General features: G+C 41.8%; 1 protein-coding gene across 5 annotated transcripts in view; it reads right to left on the bottom strand.

Annotated features, from left to right (window-relative positions):
- sez6a (seizure related 6 homolog a) overlaps positions 1–14,357 on the bottom strand; it is a 250,928-nt gene that overhangs the window by 65,218 nt on the left and 171,353 nt on the right. For all 5 annotated transcript variants that reach the window (XR_005131808.1, XM_037547391.1, XM_037547390.1 and 2 more), the window contains exon 4: positions 14,087–14,279. Coding sequence is in view for 4 of the 5 variants with exons in the window: in XM_037547391.1 (XP_037403288.1) it covers positions 14,087–14,279 (193 nt within the window). In the remaining variant the exon portion in view is untranslated. The remainder of the gene's footprint in view (positions 1–14,086; positions 14,280–14,357) is intronic.

The raw sequence follows: 14,357 nt of genomic DNA on the forward strand, positions 1-14,357 counted from the left end.
AAGGCAGAACTCAAAGTAGCAGGCGATGGAGCGATCATCAACGTTGCACGCTACACATTGGACACTCAACTCTGACGTCAGGCAACTTTAGAATAACTTCATTTAATGAATTATTATCTGACTAATTAGTACATTAGCAAATCATTAGTTCATCAGAATATGTTGTCTATGTTTATAAATGACAGTGCATGTAGTTGTTTATGTGGGTATTCATATTTTAGTATTCTAACTTACATCTTCTAAAAGTGATGTAAGCTTTATTTTCTGTCCAATATGTGTATATATGATGACAATATATTTCAGCTAAGTAATTAAAGTATGTGTGAAGTTATTGCTATTCTTTGCCTGAAGTAAATCTTTGAGCTCTTTAATTTCTTCTAATAAACGCTGTAGTTTTCCTTATGGGAAGCAGCCAAATGTCCCCAAAATGTCAGAATATTCACATCTTCCAGCATTCTGGAAATGTGGTCCCTACAAAGGGCTAAATACACTGCTCAAAAAAATAAAGGGAACACTTAAACAACACAATATAACTCCAAGTGAATCAAACTTCTGTGAAATCAAACTGTCCACTTAGGAAGCAACACTGACAATCAATTTCACAGCTGTTGTGTAAATGGAACAGACAACAGGTGGAAATTACTGCCGATTAGCAAGACACACTCAATAAAGGAGGTTCTGCAGGTGGGGACCACAGACCACTTCTCAGTACCTTTCTGCTTTCTGGCTGATGTTTTGGTCACTTTTGAATGTTGGTGGTGCTTTCACACTCGTGGTAGCATGAGACGGACTCTACAACCCACACAAGTGGCTCAGGTAGTGCGGCTCATCCTGGATGGCACATCAATGCGAGCTGTGGCAAGAAGGTTTGCTGTGTCTGTCAGCGTAGTGTCCAGAGGCTGGAGGCGCTACCAGGAGCCAGGCCAGTACACCAGGAGACGTGGAGGAGGCCGTAGGAGCAACAACCCAGCAGCAGGACCGCTACCTCCGCCTTTGTGCAAGGAGGAACAGGAGGAGCACCCTTGAGACCATATGCTGGTGTGGTTGGCCCTGGGTTCCTCCTAATGCAGGACAATGCTAGACCTCATGTGGCTGGAGTGTGTCAGCAGTTCCTGCAAGATGAAGGCATTGAAGCTATGGACTGGTCCGCCCGTTCCCCAGACCTGAATCCAATTGAGCACATCTGGGACATCATGTCTTGCTCCATCCACCAACGCCACGTTGCACCACAGACTGTCCAGGAGTTGGCGGATGCTTTAGTCCAGGTCTGTGAGGAGATCCCTCAGGAGACCATCCGCCACCTCATCAGGAGCATGCCCAGGCGTTGTAGGGAGGTCATACAGGCACGTGGAGGCCACACACAATACTGAGCCTCATTTTGACTTGTTTTAAGGACATTACATCAAAGTTGGATCAGCCTGTCGTGTGTTTTTCCACTTTAATTTTGTGTGTGACTCCAAATCCAGGCCTCCACTGGTTAATAAATTTGATTTCCATTGATGATTTTTGTGTGATTTTGTTGTCAGCACATTCAACTTTGTACAGAACAAAGTATTCAATGAGAAAATTTCATTCATTCAGATCTAGGATGCGTTATTTGAGTGTTCCCTTTATTTTTTTGAGCAGTGCACATGGACACACACAAACACCGGCTTCTTTAACTCTAATCACTTTGCTGTCAGTTCTCTAGGAGATGCTGATATACAGGCATTAATTATACAGAAGTGAGCTCCATCTCTCTGCAGAGCGGCGCGCGGGCCTACGCTTGTCCTGTCACATTTTTCACACACCGCCATGACGATGAGGTGTGATTTACCGTGGGGATGAAGCTGAACTCCAGTCTAAACACACTGGATGTGACCAAAACACACTGAGCCCTCAAAGGAGAATTCATCTCAGAATTTCTGCATAATTAAATCATAAACAAAGTCATTTAGAGGGGTTTGATGTAAAGTGCTCTGCTCTAGAGACACCTGAGAATTGTTCACAGTGGTGGTGATAGGAACCAGACGTCTGCCTAAAAAGCTGCCTCACAGGAAGTCATCACATGGCATTGTTTTATGATAGTTCTGAGAGGATTTCGACATATATTTTTGACAATACGCTCATGGTGGAGGGGTACATGCAGTGCATTGTGAGGCAAAATAGATTTGTCATCATTTTACTATTACACCTAAAAAAGCAATTCTTTATCTGAACTGAATTATGGAAAGAATTTCCACACAATTAAGTGGTAATTTTGTTGATCCAACATGATATGCTAAAATTGGACAAATTTAATCTGCTGAATTTTCCACCTCAACTCATTGAACTTGATTTACTGGAGTTCATAACTTTCATTAGTCTCGGTCAATGGAGAAAATGGTGATGCACTGTTAGGACTAGGTAATAAACTACAACATAAAATAACATAAGATGTTTTATGAAATAAATGACATTGTACTGACATAATAAGAAGAAACGTTGAACATATTTACAGCACTGTACATAATTGCATCAATCACCTTATCCACGCCATGGAGGGAAGAGGGGGTGGTTTCCAGGCATATTTAACCTGATATCAGTACAATGTCGTCTTAAGAATGCTGACATAAATAGTCGTGTATAGTGTTTTAAATGTTTAGTGCAGTAAATATGTTCGTTTATTCTTATCATGTCAGTACAATGTCATTTATTTCATAAAACATCTTATGTCAGGTTGCGAGAACTGACATAAGCACTTAATAAATGTTCAAGTAGTGCTTCATAAACGCATTATTCAGTGCTTATGAATGCGTCATGAAGTCCTTATGTAGGTAGCCTTCAAATAAAGTGTTACCAAAAAAGGTTTCTTTATAAAACTGGAAGCAAGTCTGCTGAAAAGAATGGAAGCTGTAATAAAGGTGTGAGTGGACACAGTAAATACTGAAATATTTTATATTACATTTAGCTGATGAGGCAACTGCAAAATGTTCTGCTAATTTTATGGTTTCTGCATTTTTTCCTGTTTCTAAAAAACGGAAACCTTGAAGTTAATGGCTGTTTTGACTGGGAATGAAGGGTGGTCTATGACTTTTGCACAGTACTGTTTGTCTTTTTTATAACATTAAATGTCCACTGATAGTAATAATGAATAATGTATTCACATTTGATTGCACTCCTTCTACAAACCGTACACATTAGTTTCATAGGAGAGTCATTTATAGCAGTTACTGGAAAATTAGGCAAAGTGGAATCCATGGATGAACCACATCCAGAAACGCCGCCGACTTCTCTGGGCTAAAGCTTATCTGAGATAAACTGATGCCAAGTGGGAACTTGGCCACTTGCTGTGGTCTGACAAGTCCACCTAGCAGACTGTTATGGATATGAAGGATGACGTGATCCTCAGGACAGTGTAAAGTTCAAAAGCCAGCATCTGTCATTGTACAGAAGTGTGTTAGCTCGTAAATGACAATACATCTATGAAGGCACCATTAATGCTGAGGGGTACACATGCATTTTAGAGCCACACATGCTGCCTAACTTCTTTGGAATTGGATCTGTATATGTGGCCATTCAACCTTAAATTTGATTCTACATTAACCAGTGTTCTTTAAAACAAACAGGTTCGCAAAAACCTCAGTGCCCCTCTGTGAGAAGCATGTGTAACCAATAATGCATGACTCAAATGCAAACTCACATACTCATTCACCACAACAGCTCTGAGATGAGGAAGCAACGGGGTGGCAAAATCAGCACAGCAAATCTGAGGCGGGCTTTTAAACTGAAGAAACATCGTTTGCTCAGAGCCAGCGCTTAGTTTGCCAATCCCCAGCACCCCTGAGTAACGACTTCACCCCTCTTTCGCATAGATGCCGCTTTTAACAGTGGCACAGTAAAAGCATTTTACACAGCCATAATGTTCAGCATCAATCTGAGAGAAAGACGGAGGTCAGGGACTGACATAAAACCCTGCTCCCATAGCAGCGTTAGCACATTACTGTAGCTTTTACAATCTTGGATGCCATAAATATATATACAGTAGCATTCAGTATAACTGTGCATCAGTACAGAAGGTCCAGTAAACCGTTGAGTGCACATTTGGATTGATGTGATGAATAAATCTGTTGCTGAGCTTTTTTATATGCTGATGATTCCAAGAAGCCCCCCAGAAAAGATTAGTTAAGAATTTTGAACATCTGGGGACTATTTTGGGGCTAAATGTTGGTAGGGGTGTAGACTTATCAGGATGGGAACAGAGCGTGAAGTTTCTAAACCAATCCAAAACCTCATGATGGTGAAGCTCAAAGTATCATCAGCACTGGCCAATGGAAAACAAGCCTGTCGTTAGCCTGATGTGAGACAGCATGGATGAAAAAAGCTTCAAAAAACTTGAGTAAATGTGAACATCTGGGAACTACCATAATAAATTTGAGCTAAATATGGGTGGGAATGTATCCACACATTACATACAGTAAAAATAAATGTTAAAAATAAATGTTAGCATTTGGCAGGGAAAACAGTTCCATTAGCTAATGATAGCAGTTGGTTAGTTTGCTTATTGTTATTGATTGTACTTGTTAAAAAGAGTACAGGCTACAGGACATTTGGGGCGGATTTTAGAGGGGGCCTACCCTTGTCTGCAATGTTTCAGCAACAAAAGTCCAACAAGTATTCTTGTTATGAGTTGGGATGACAAACTGTGCCTCAACAGGTGGGCTACAGTCTGTAACTGTACATCTCATGTGCAACATGTGCAAGTATTCGCTCGTCTGGCTTCACACACATGTGAACTTGAGTGTCATCCCATTCTTAAATTATAGGGTTTAATATGATGTCGGCCCACCCTTTGCAGCTATAACAGCTTCAACTCTTCTGGGAAGGCTTTCCGCAAGGGTTAGGAATGTGTTTGTGGGAATTTTTGACCGTTCTTCCAGAAGCACATTAGTGAGGTCAGACACCGATGTTGGACGAGAAGGTCTGGCTCACAGTCTCCACTCTAATTCATCACAAAGGTGTTCTATCGGGTTGAGGTCAGGACTCTGTGCAGGCCAGCCAAGTTCTTCCACACCAAACTCGCTCATCCATGTCTTTATGGACCTGCTTTGTTCACTGGTGCGCAGTCATGTTGGAACAGGAAGGGGCCGTTCCCAAACTGTTCCCACAAAGTTGGGAGCGTGAAATTGTCCAAAATCTCTTGTTCCTTTCACTGAAACTAAGGGGCCGAGCCCAACTCCTGAAAAACAACCCCACACCATAATCCCCCCTTCACCAAACTTTACACTTGGTACAGTGCAGTCAGACAAGTACCGTTCTCCTGGCAACCACCAAACTCAGACTCGTCCATCAGATTGCCAGATGGAGAAGTGTGATTGGTCACTCCAGAGAACATGTCTCCACTACTCTAGAGTCCAGTGGCGGCGCTTTACACCACTGCATTCGATGCTGGTGATGTAAGGCTTGGATGCAGCTGCTCAACCATGGAAATCCATTCCATGAAGCTCTCTACACTGTTCTGAATCTGAGGGAATCTGAAGGCCACATGAAGTTTGGAGGTCTGTAGCGCCTCAAGATCCGCTGACCCTGCACTGTCATTTTACATGGCCGACCACTTCGTGGCTGAGTTGCTGTCATTCCCAGTCGTTTCCACTTTGTTGTAATACCACTGACACCTGACTGTGGAATATTTATTAGTAAGGAAATTTCACAACTGGACTTGTTGCACAGGTGGCGACCTATTCCGGTACCATGCTGGAATTTACTGAGCTCTTGAAAGCGACCTGTTCTTTTGCTAATGTCTGTAGAAGCAGTCTGCAGGCCTAGGGGCTTGGTTTTATACACATGTGGCCATGGAAGTGATTGGAACACCTGAATTCAATGATTTGGAAGGTTGAGTGAAAACTTTTGGCAATATAGTGTACCTGTATACTGGACCCAGAAGGTAGGTGGACCTCATCAAGTTGGCGAGTGAGTGGACTACAATGTACACAATAGATGTATCTGTATTTTTCCATTTTGCTTCAAAAGCGTGTAAGGTAAAGCAGTCTGAATTATACATTCTCCTGCTAAGAAGAGTGTTAACAGTGAAAAAAGAGTAAAGCTCAGACATCCTCCTTCTTGGTTTCTTACCCAGGGGCTTTTCAGAAAGGCCTTGTTTGCCTTGACTCTCTGACGTGCTTATATTCTACAGTTGCTCCTCACAGATACATAAATCTTCCAGCCCTGTCTGTCCCTGAAGAATTACACAACTGGCGGTTCGCTGAATTCTCGGCAGAGAACTAATAACATGTATTCACAGTTTACCTCTGAATAGAGAAATGAGTAGGCAGGACCGGGAGGTGAACTTCTCATTTCTATCTCAGCATCTCTGCCTGTTGTTAATGATGTTGAACGTGCGCTTGATAATAAGGAAATTCTCTTTAGCCTTTGAAGCCATTGAGCACTTTTTATTTTTTTACATCCATCTACATCAGTGGTCCCCACAGTATTTTTACAGCGGGCACGACTTCAACCTTGTCCTCAGCTGGCAGAGACGAAAGGCTTTTATCATTAATTGATATTGCCCTAATGTCTTAAGATCTGTTTGTGTAGCATTCGTGAGCCAGCATTGCTAATATGTACTTATTCATAAACAGTTTTTATCTGATACTCCGCTGTGGCTGGCCTAATAATATGATGTGTTAGCACAACCGGCTATTAATTAAAGTAATTAAACAAATTAATACTCTTACATTTCAGGTTTGAACAGTTAAAATATTACACAACCACAATATTCCAGCTTCAACTGCACTTCTACATATACTGGTATATAGTATCAAGTTCAACTCCATCCTCTGGGACTGCCGTCTCAAACCAGTGTTTACTCTAGCATCTTACTCACCTGCTATATTACCCCACCTTTCTGACTGTTACCCCACTTAGCTGCCATATTACCCCACCTATCTGACTGTTACCCCACTTACCTGCCATATTACCCCATCTATCTGACTGTTACCCCACTTATCTGACTGTTACCCCACTTACCTGCCATATTCCCCCATCTATCTGACTGTTACCCCACTTATCTGACTGTTACCCCACTTACCTGCCATATTCCCCCATCTATCTGACTGTTATCCAACTTACCTGCCATATTCCCCCATCTATCTGACTGTTACCCCACTTATCTGACTGTTACCCCACTTACCTGCCATATTCCCCCATCTATCTGACTGTTACCCCACTTATCTGACTGTTACCCCACTTACCTGCCATATTCCCCCATCTATCTGACTGTTACCCCACTTACCTGCCATATTCCCCCACCTATCTGACTGTCACCTCATTAATCCCTTTTTCTGCCACTATAGACCCTTTAACTGCTGCTGCACTCAGCACTTTAACTTTAGACTCATACTTTGCACAATGTAAGGTTTACAGGTGTGTGTGTGTGTGTGTGTGTGTTTGTGTGTGTGTGAGTGTGAGAGTGAGTGATGGTAGGAATGCAGGTTTTATTTTATTTTATCTTATTCCCTATATGTGAATGTCTGTCTGATACTGTTCACTGTGAGCTCCTGTAACCAAAACCAAATTCCTTGTATGTGTAGCATACCTGGCCAATAAAGCTTGATTCTGATACTGAGTCTGCGCATATTAAGCACAATTCATTATATATCATTTAAGGCTGACTTCTGAAAGACGTAACGTGACTCAGTTATGCTAAACACATTAAAATATGGTCAACATGTGCTGCTTTGAGTTGTCCTGTAAAGCCTAAAATAATAAGGCAGATATCAGAGGCATTGGGTCGGATTTTGTGGGGGTTTTTCAGACCATGTCATGTGTCCCTTCAGGTCAGACTCTCTGGTGGAGCCTTTGGGAGAGCACATGACTGTGACGCCATCTCAATCCACCTATCGACGATCTGATTCTCTGAATTCCTGACTCTGTTCACCGAATCTGCTCAAAGAGAACATCTTTGTCATGCGATCTGGTTAGGTTAGTCTATAAGCCCGGGCTTTAGGCATAGTTCTTTGTGAGGTATTGCTTCGGTTTAGAGCTACTGAGCATTATTTCTCGTGTATTTGTTTTCCATTCCACTTCTGACTTTGGCTCTGTGTTTGTCTCTTCCCTTCTGGATTTGCTTTGCCTGATCCTGTTTGTTATGTATGTCTGTTTCTGTATTTTGTCTTTGTTAGATTTGACCATGCCTGTTTATTGACGATGACTTTGGTTCATGAACGTACTAGTAAAGCTTCTTGTGCTCTTTTTATCTGCGAGCGTCCGACCGATTCTGTCCCATTACGTTAACTTTGTGCGCACAAGTTCAAAAAGATCAAGTTCAAAATCAAGATCAGCATCATATTGATGAAAATATTATGACAATAGTAGATAATTTACTCACGTACAAGTTTTGACTGAGTTCTCGTTGAATACTTTTTCAATGTACTCACAATCATCAGATTCATCCGCTCGGGGAAGGGGTCCAAAGCACAACCTATGTTACAAAATGTTGCTCCATACATTGCGTGCAATTGGCTAGCCATGAAATCTTTGTAATGCAAAGAACATTTGTGTTAATCAGAATCAGAATCAGAATCCTTTATAGATCCCAGAGGGAAATTGCACTTGTTACAGTTGCAACCATTTATGTAAAAGAATAAACACTTTAATAATTTAAAACAAAGATAAAGAGAAAAATTGCAATAAGTACACAAGATTTAAGTACTTATTTTAAGTACTATTCCCTTAAGTCAACCCCTTACCCCTCTGAGGGCTTATCTTACAATTTTCTCTTAAGCTAATATTGCTATAATATTAAGCTATACATGGCATGGGGCATTCCACCAAGGGTAAATTCAATTCAATTCAATTTTATTGTCATTATACAATACAGGGTAGCACAGTATAACGAAACACTATCGGGCTACTTTTCCAGTGCAGTGATAAAAGATGCATAGTAAACAGTGCAAAGACAAAAGACAGTAAAAGACAGACAAAATGTGCATAGGCAGCATAGGCAAGTGTTATAATATAACTGGATAGTGTTATAATATAAATGGATGGGATCTACTGTTTTCAATTTAAAATCAAAAGTGCATTTATATAATATGGCCAGATTCCAGACTACATTGTGTCTCTTTGACTGTATCTTGCAAAACCCTGGTCTTTCATTAGAATGTTGTGTGTAATGTGCAGAGGGGGATTGTTCATATTTCACATGTGGGTTTTATTTCTTAATACTGATTTATGATGGAAATGATGAAAAGTGGTGAAATGATATCACTTTGCTAAGCGCCTCATTGGGAAACATTCGGGTTCATAAAAAAAAAGTCACAACTGAGTAAAATACTCGTGTCCAGAATAGTATAACTGACGTTCTGCAACCTAGGGATGTTTGGATTCTGTAAATATAAGGGATGTCAAAGTTCATGCATTAATAATGTGTTAATGTGCTAAATTTGTAACACCATTTTTTTTTTATCATTATGCATTTTCCTAGCTTGACCCTTTGAGTCATTCGCATTAGTGGAGGCTGAAGCCCGGCTGCTCGTGCGTTATGTGCTGCTAGATGGAATCCACAACTGTAGTGCTCTTGTTCAAAAAAAGGTTTTAAATGGCTTTTAAATTGATATCCTCAGCACCCTTGGCAAACTGACAGACTACAAAAGCAACAGCACATGAATCAAATTTGAGCAAATGTTGCACAATTAACTAAATAATGTAAAGAATCATGATGAATTATTATAAAAATGACAGCTGTAGTAAATATAAGTTTTGATGAATAAGCCAGTCTTAAACAGAATTAGTGTAGAATTGAATCTTTATAAGAGGATAGTTGGGAGATGCAGTTCGTTTGTTCACCTCTCTGGTATGTATCATTTATCAGCTCAGCTTAAATTATTTACATGAACGTCAGTCCATCGTACTGTACTAGGTTTAATTACAGCTGATCTGTTCCTCCCAGATCACTGCGGTTCATCTTCTGAAATGATCTGGCTACATGGAGATGACAGCATTGTTTGCATTTCATTTAGGAGGACTTATTGCAGAAATCAGGGGGTTATATTACAAGATCCTTGACATTTAGAAATGCATATAGTTTCACTCAAAGGCAGAATTGCTTCATACTTGTCATCCACCGTGGAATGTAATGCAAGTTAAAATGCTGCTAAATCATCGCCCTTGGGGCCTGTCTGAGCACTGCAGTCTGGGCAGCTTGCTGATTGAGTATTTCTACAGCACAATCTACATCTTTATGTAAGCTATTTCTGTCATACCGCTTATGAATTATTTAACTTTGCAGCGTATGTACTATATGTCCACTAAAGAATAGAGATGGGGCTTGAGTCGGAGGTAGACTGACTCAGGACCCTCAAATGACTCAAACTTGGGACTCGTGGAATTTCAAAACAGATGAAATGCTAACCAAACAAATTAGATTATGATTATCAATGTTAATGCAGTAAAACTTTTCAATTACAACCTTACTGGTGTGGCTTTGCCCGTCAGCTTTGCTTTGGTCATGCACAGCTATGCAGCGCTGTTCTCCGTGCTCGTGGTTTGGATAGGAAGTAAGCTAGCTAGCGCACTAGCTAATTTAGCTGTCAGAGGCTGAAGTTCCCATTTCACCCCTTGCCCCTACCACTTAGCCCTTAGCCCTCTGTTTTGCGTGTTCATGTCTAGGGGTAGGGTGTCCCAATTTTTGTTGAGATAGAGGGGTAGGGTGAAGTGTTGGTGCTCCACGACGCTACGAGATAAAACGAAAAAACCTGGCAAGACGGCTGCACGAGAGACCAGAGAAACCCACAAATGTGGGAATTTTCTCAGTTACAAAATTACGGTAATCACTGTTTTACAGTCGTTTCTTCGTAACAAGCATAAAAATCACCAATAGTATGCTAATGTCTCAGTTGCTAGCTAGCTAGCTAGCTAACTTTCCCGTTCCACCTTAAGTAGCACAGCAGTACTGACGACTAAAGCGCCTGAATGTAACTGCTGCACCATTTAAGGTGGAACAGGAAAATTCGAACAAGAAGCTGGAGAATATCTGACTTCAGCTTTGCATCACCAAAGAATTGGGGGTGGGCAAAAATAAATAATCGTCTTATAGCCCCTCTTTGAAAGCATATATTACCTTAAATGTAACTAAAGCCCAGCAGTGAGGAGCTGAACTTTCCCCTCCTCTGCGGTCACTGCAGACGGGCAGGGTCGCCTACAGAGCAGCGCTGGTAGCTGTTAGTGAAGTGATGCTCTTCTTTGTTTGAGGTTTGTTCCGTTTTGTAAGGGAAGAGTTCAACGACTACCCCTTTTAACTCAGTTCCAAGGGGTTAGGGTGGCGAAACAAGGGGTAAGGGTAAAAGGAAGAAATGGGACTGGGCCAAAGTTACACATCACACTCCTTTATAACGTATTGCATTTCAACCTGTTTAGTTATTATGCAGCTAGCTAGCATATTTGCTATGCAGATTACAGACTAACTGTCTCAAGACTGCTTCAAATCGAAGCAGTCCCATAGAACCCCCCCCACAGGACCACCACAGAGCAGGTGAGCATAATTTTCCGCCGGTCCAAAGATCAGTCTTAGAAGTTGGTTGCACTTTCTGCTTTTCACAACCAAGATAAATCCAATTTTGAGGTGGTGTACCAGGTTTTGCAGGGGGGTTTGAGGAGTCACATTTGCTTTGGATGTTTTGTTTATTTATTTTTTAACTACAGTTTTGGGCCCTTTTTTCACAATTTTCATTGACCTTCCTTTTCCTTATGCAAGCATCTTATATCTTTCCTCAGAAATATCTAAAAAAGTGAAGAACCTAATGTACATAATGGCTGTTAGGACTGGAAACTGAATAAACGATGGATGGTCTCTGATTTTGCACAGTACTGTACAACACTCAAAACCTCTCAATATAAAAATGATTTCTGCCATTTGATGGGCTCTGCTCTGCCAGAACAAAGATTAAATTACAAAATAAATGGCAAGACATACTATTAACTTCTTATAATAGTGAGCAGTGGATTTTGGTATTCACAGCCACTCTATTTTAGGCCTGTACAGCAAGAGAGAGTAATAGAGAAAGAACACAGCATGAGTCACTTTGTGTAATGGTGGCGCATTGTTATCAGAGAATAAAGACACTGTATCAAGAGAAAATAACAGCGTGAGCACATGAAAGAAAGAGTGAGTGCCAAAGAGAGATAGAGGTAGGGAGGTTGAGGTGGATTGAGAGTGAAAGAGAGAGAGAGAGAGAATGGCGTCTTATTCAACATGCACATTAGAGGCATGTAAGAACGCGAGCTTGTCATACTTCATTAACTTTAGGAAACAAAAGAATTTAGTCATGCGCTGGGTTAGTTCGTTCCCCTGCTTTGCACCTAGCGCTCTCTCCCTTCCTGCCTCGCTTTATCGTCTAAAACAAAAAGCTCGGCTGTGGTGAGCAGCCTGTGATTTCCCGTACTCTCTGAACGTTCTGCAAATGTCTATTAGCACAGTTCTTCTCCCATGTAATTATAAGCCCACAATGACAGGCCGCTGACATGAACCAATCATGTTTACAAGTGATGAGAGCCATCAGCATGAAGCCACTGAACGAATCAGGCGTGAGGAAGGCTTTGTCTCGGTTGAACGTCAGTGGGCCGCAGCCTGTTCTTTCCACATGGGAAGCTTTCTCTGTAAACCCCTCAAAATCTCTACTAAGGCTTATTATTCAGTAACTACAGAGACTGCAATGCAAACTGGCTGATCTATTCTTAGGTTATATAAGTGTGTAATAAAACCTTGGGCCAGTTGGTGGGCCCTGGCCATTTAAGGGGTCAACCTTCCAAAACCCAAGTCCATATGAAGATCCACTAGTGTTATAAGAGTATGAGATTTTCACAGTATGATAACTGTCTCAGACGATATCATGGTTCCACCTTATTTTCATATATGATATTTCACAATTAGTAAAAGCTGGATTTTACTGTTGTGGTTGCGGTGGAGCTCTTTTTTTGCTCTTTTATTTTGTATCCAAATCTAGCATGGCCTGTGCAACCCCAGGCTCAGGAAGGATGCTGGAGGCAGGGTTCAGGGTCGCAGCAGCCATTTAACTTTGATATTCGTTCCAAACAAACACAAAACAAAGCAAACAACCAAAACCTAAGCTCAGCATTTTTCAGTGACATCATAACTAGACTTTTCAGTCCTTTTCTCACTTGAGCTTTTTCAGCTCTTTACCCTGTCATCGCTGTTGCTGCTCGTTCCTCTCTTTCTGTTCCCTCTCTGCTCGTATTAAAGGCCTCAGCACCTGAGCCGAGAGAGAAGGAAAGCTTGTTGTTCCGCCTCCCCGTCACCGACCCCGCTCCACAGTTCAGCTGCCCGGGTCAAACGCATGGCAAATTAAATTGGCTTTGCTGTCGGACCACATGCCACCAATCACGGTTCTCTCCCTGCTGTCCTTGCAGGGCTTTGCCCCTGCACAGAGTTCAGGCCTTGCCTTCCTGCCGGCTCTCGGAGCCATCATCGGGCCCAGGGAACCAACTAATGATTATTTTCATTGTGGATAAATCTGCTTATTTTCTCCATGAATCGAATGACTGGTTTTAAAAACCTCTGATGAAAGTGGTCTAATGATTGTTTAAATAGTTGCCAGTTTACTGAAGTTGTACCTTTAACTCCCAAACATGCTCATTTGTATCAGCCCCCTGAGCCTGGAAAGTTTGTGTGTGCGTTTCTTTATGGCCTTAGACTGGGTTCAGTGTGTGTCTGTAAGTCAGAGTTTACTGAATATACAGACGACGCAGGTGTAGCCAGAATGTAGAAAACTCTTTCAAATATTTCAGGATTGACTGTTAAATGTTCATGTTTGTCATTTGGAGCTAAAGTTGTCAAAGGGACACTTTAGGACCCTTTGATCTGCATGGAGAGACGGCATTCTCGAAGATGCCATAACATCTTCTGTTTGATGTGTTTCCTCCTTTCCCATAAAACCATTTCTAAACAAAACCAAGTACTATGTCTGCTATAATGCTCTCATCTTCTTGTGAGTCGTGACTCAGCAGAAACCTCTATAATATTGACATTGTCATTTACCTACAGTGCACTGCGCTCACAGGATGTGGCTGTGAGTATCACAGTGCAGGGGGGCATCTGTGGGTGAAGTGTTACCTCTGTAGCGTAGCAGCAGGGAACTCGCCGTGTGCCGTTTCTCGCTGCTGAAGCGGACGGAGATCTGGTTACTGGAGCTGCGCACCACCAGCCCCCTAGTCAGCACCGACTCATTGGCCAGGATGGATGGCTCTAGACCCCCCAGATCCTCAAGAACCACCTCCTCCCCCTCCTCCAGTGTCACGTTCAGCACCTGCAGAAGGACAGCACAGCTGGGTTATTTAGGGCTGCTTCGGGCATGTTTGTAATTGTGAACTGAAGTCTGCACTGA

Source organism: Pygocentrus nattereri, chromosome 18 (assembly GCF_015220715.1).
Source record: "Pygocentrus nattereri isolate fPygNat1 chromosome 18, fPygNat1.pri, whole genome shotgun sequence".
In the NCBI taxonomy this organism is placed as follows: domain Eukaryota; kingdom Metazoa; phylum Chordata; class Actinopteri; order Characiformes; family Serrasalmidae; genus Pygocentrus; species Pygocentrus nattereri.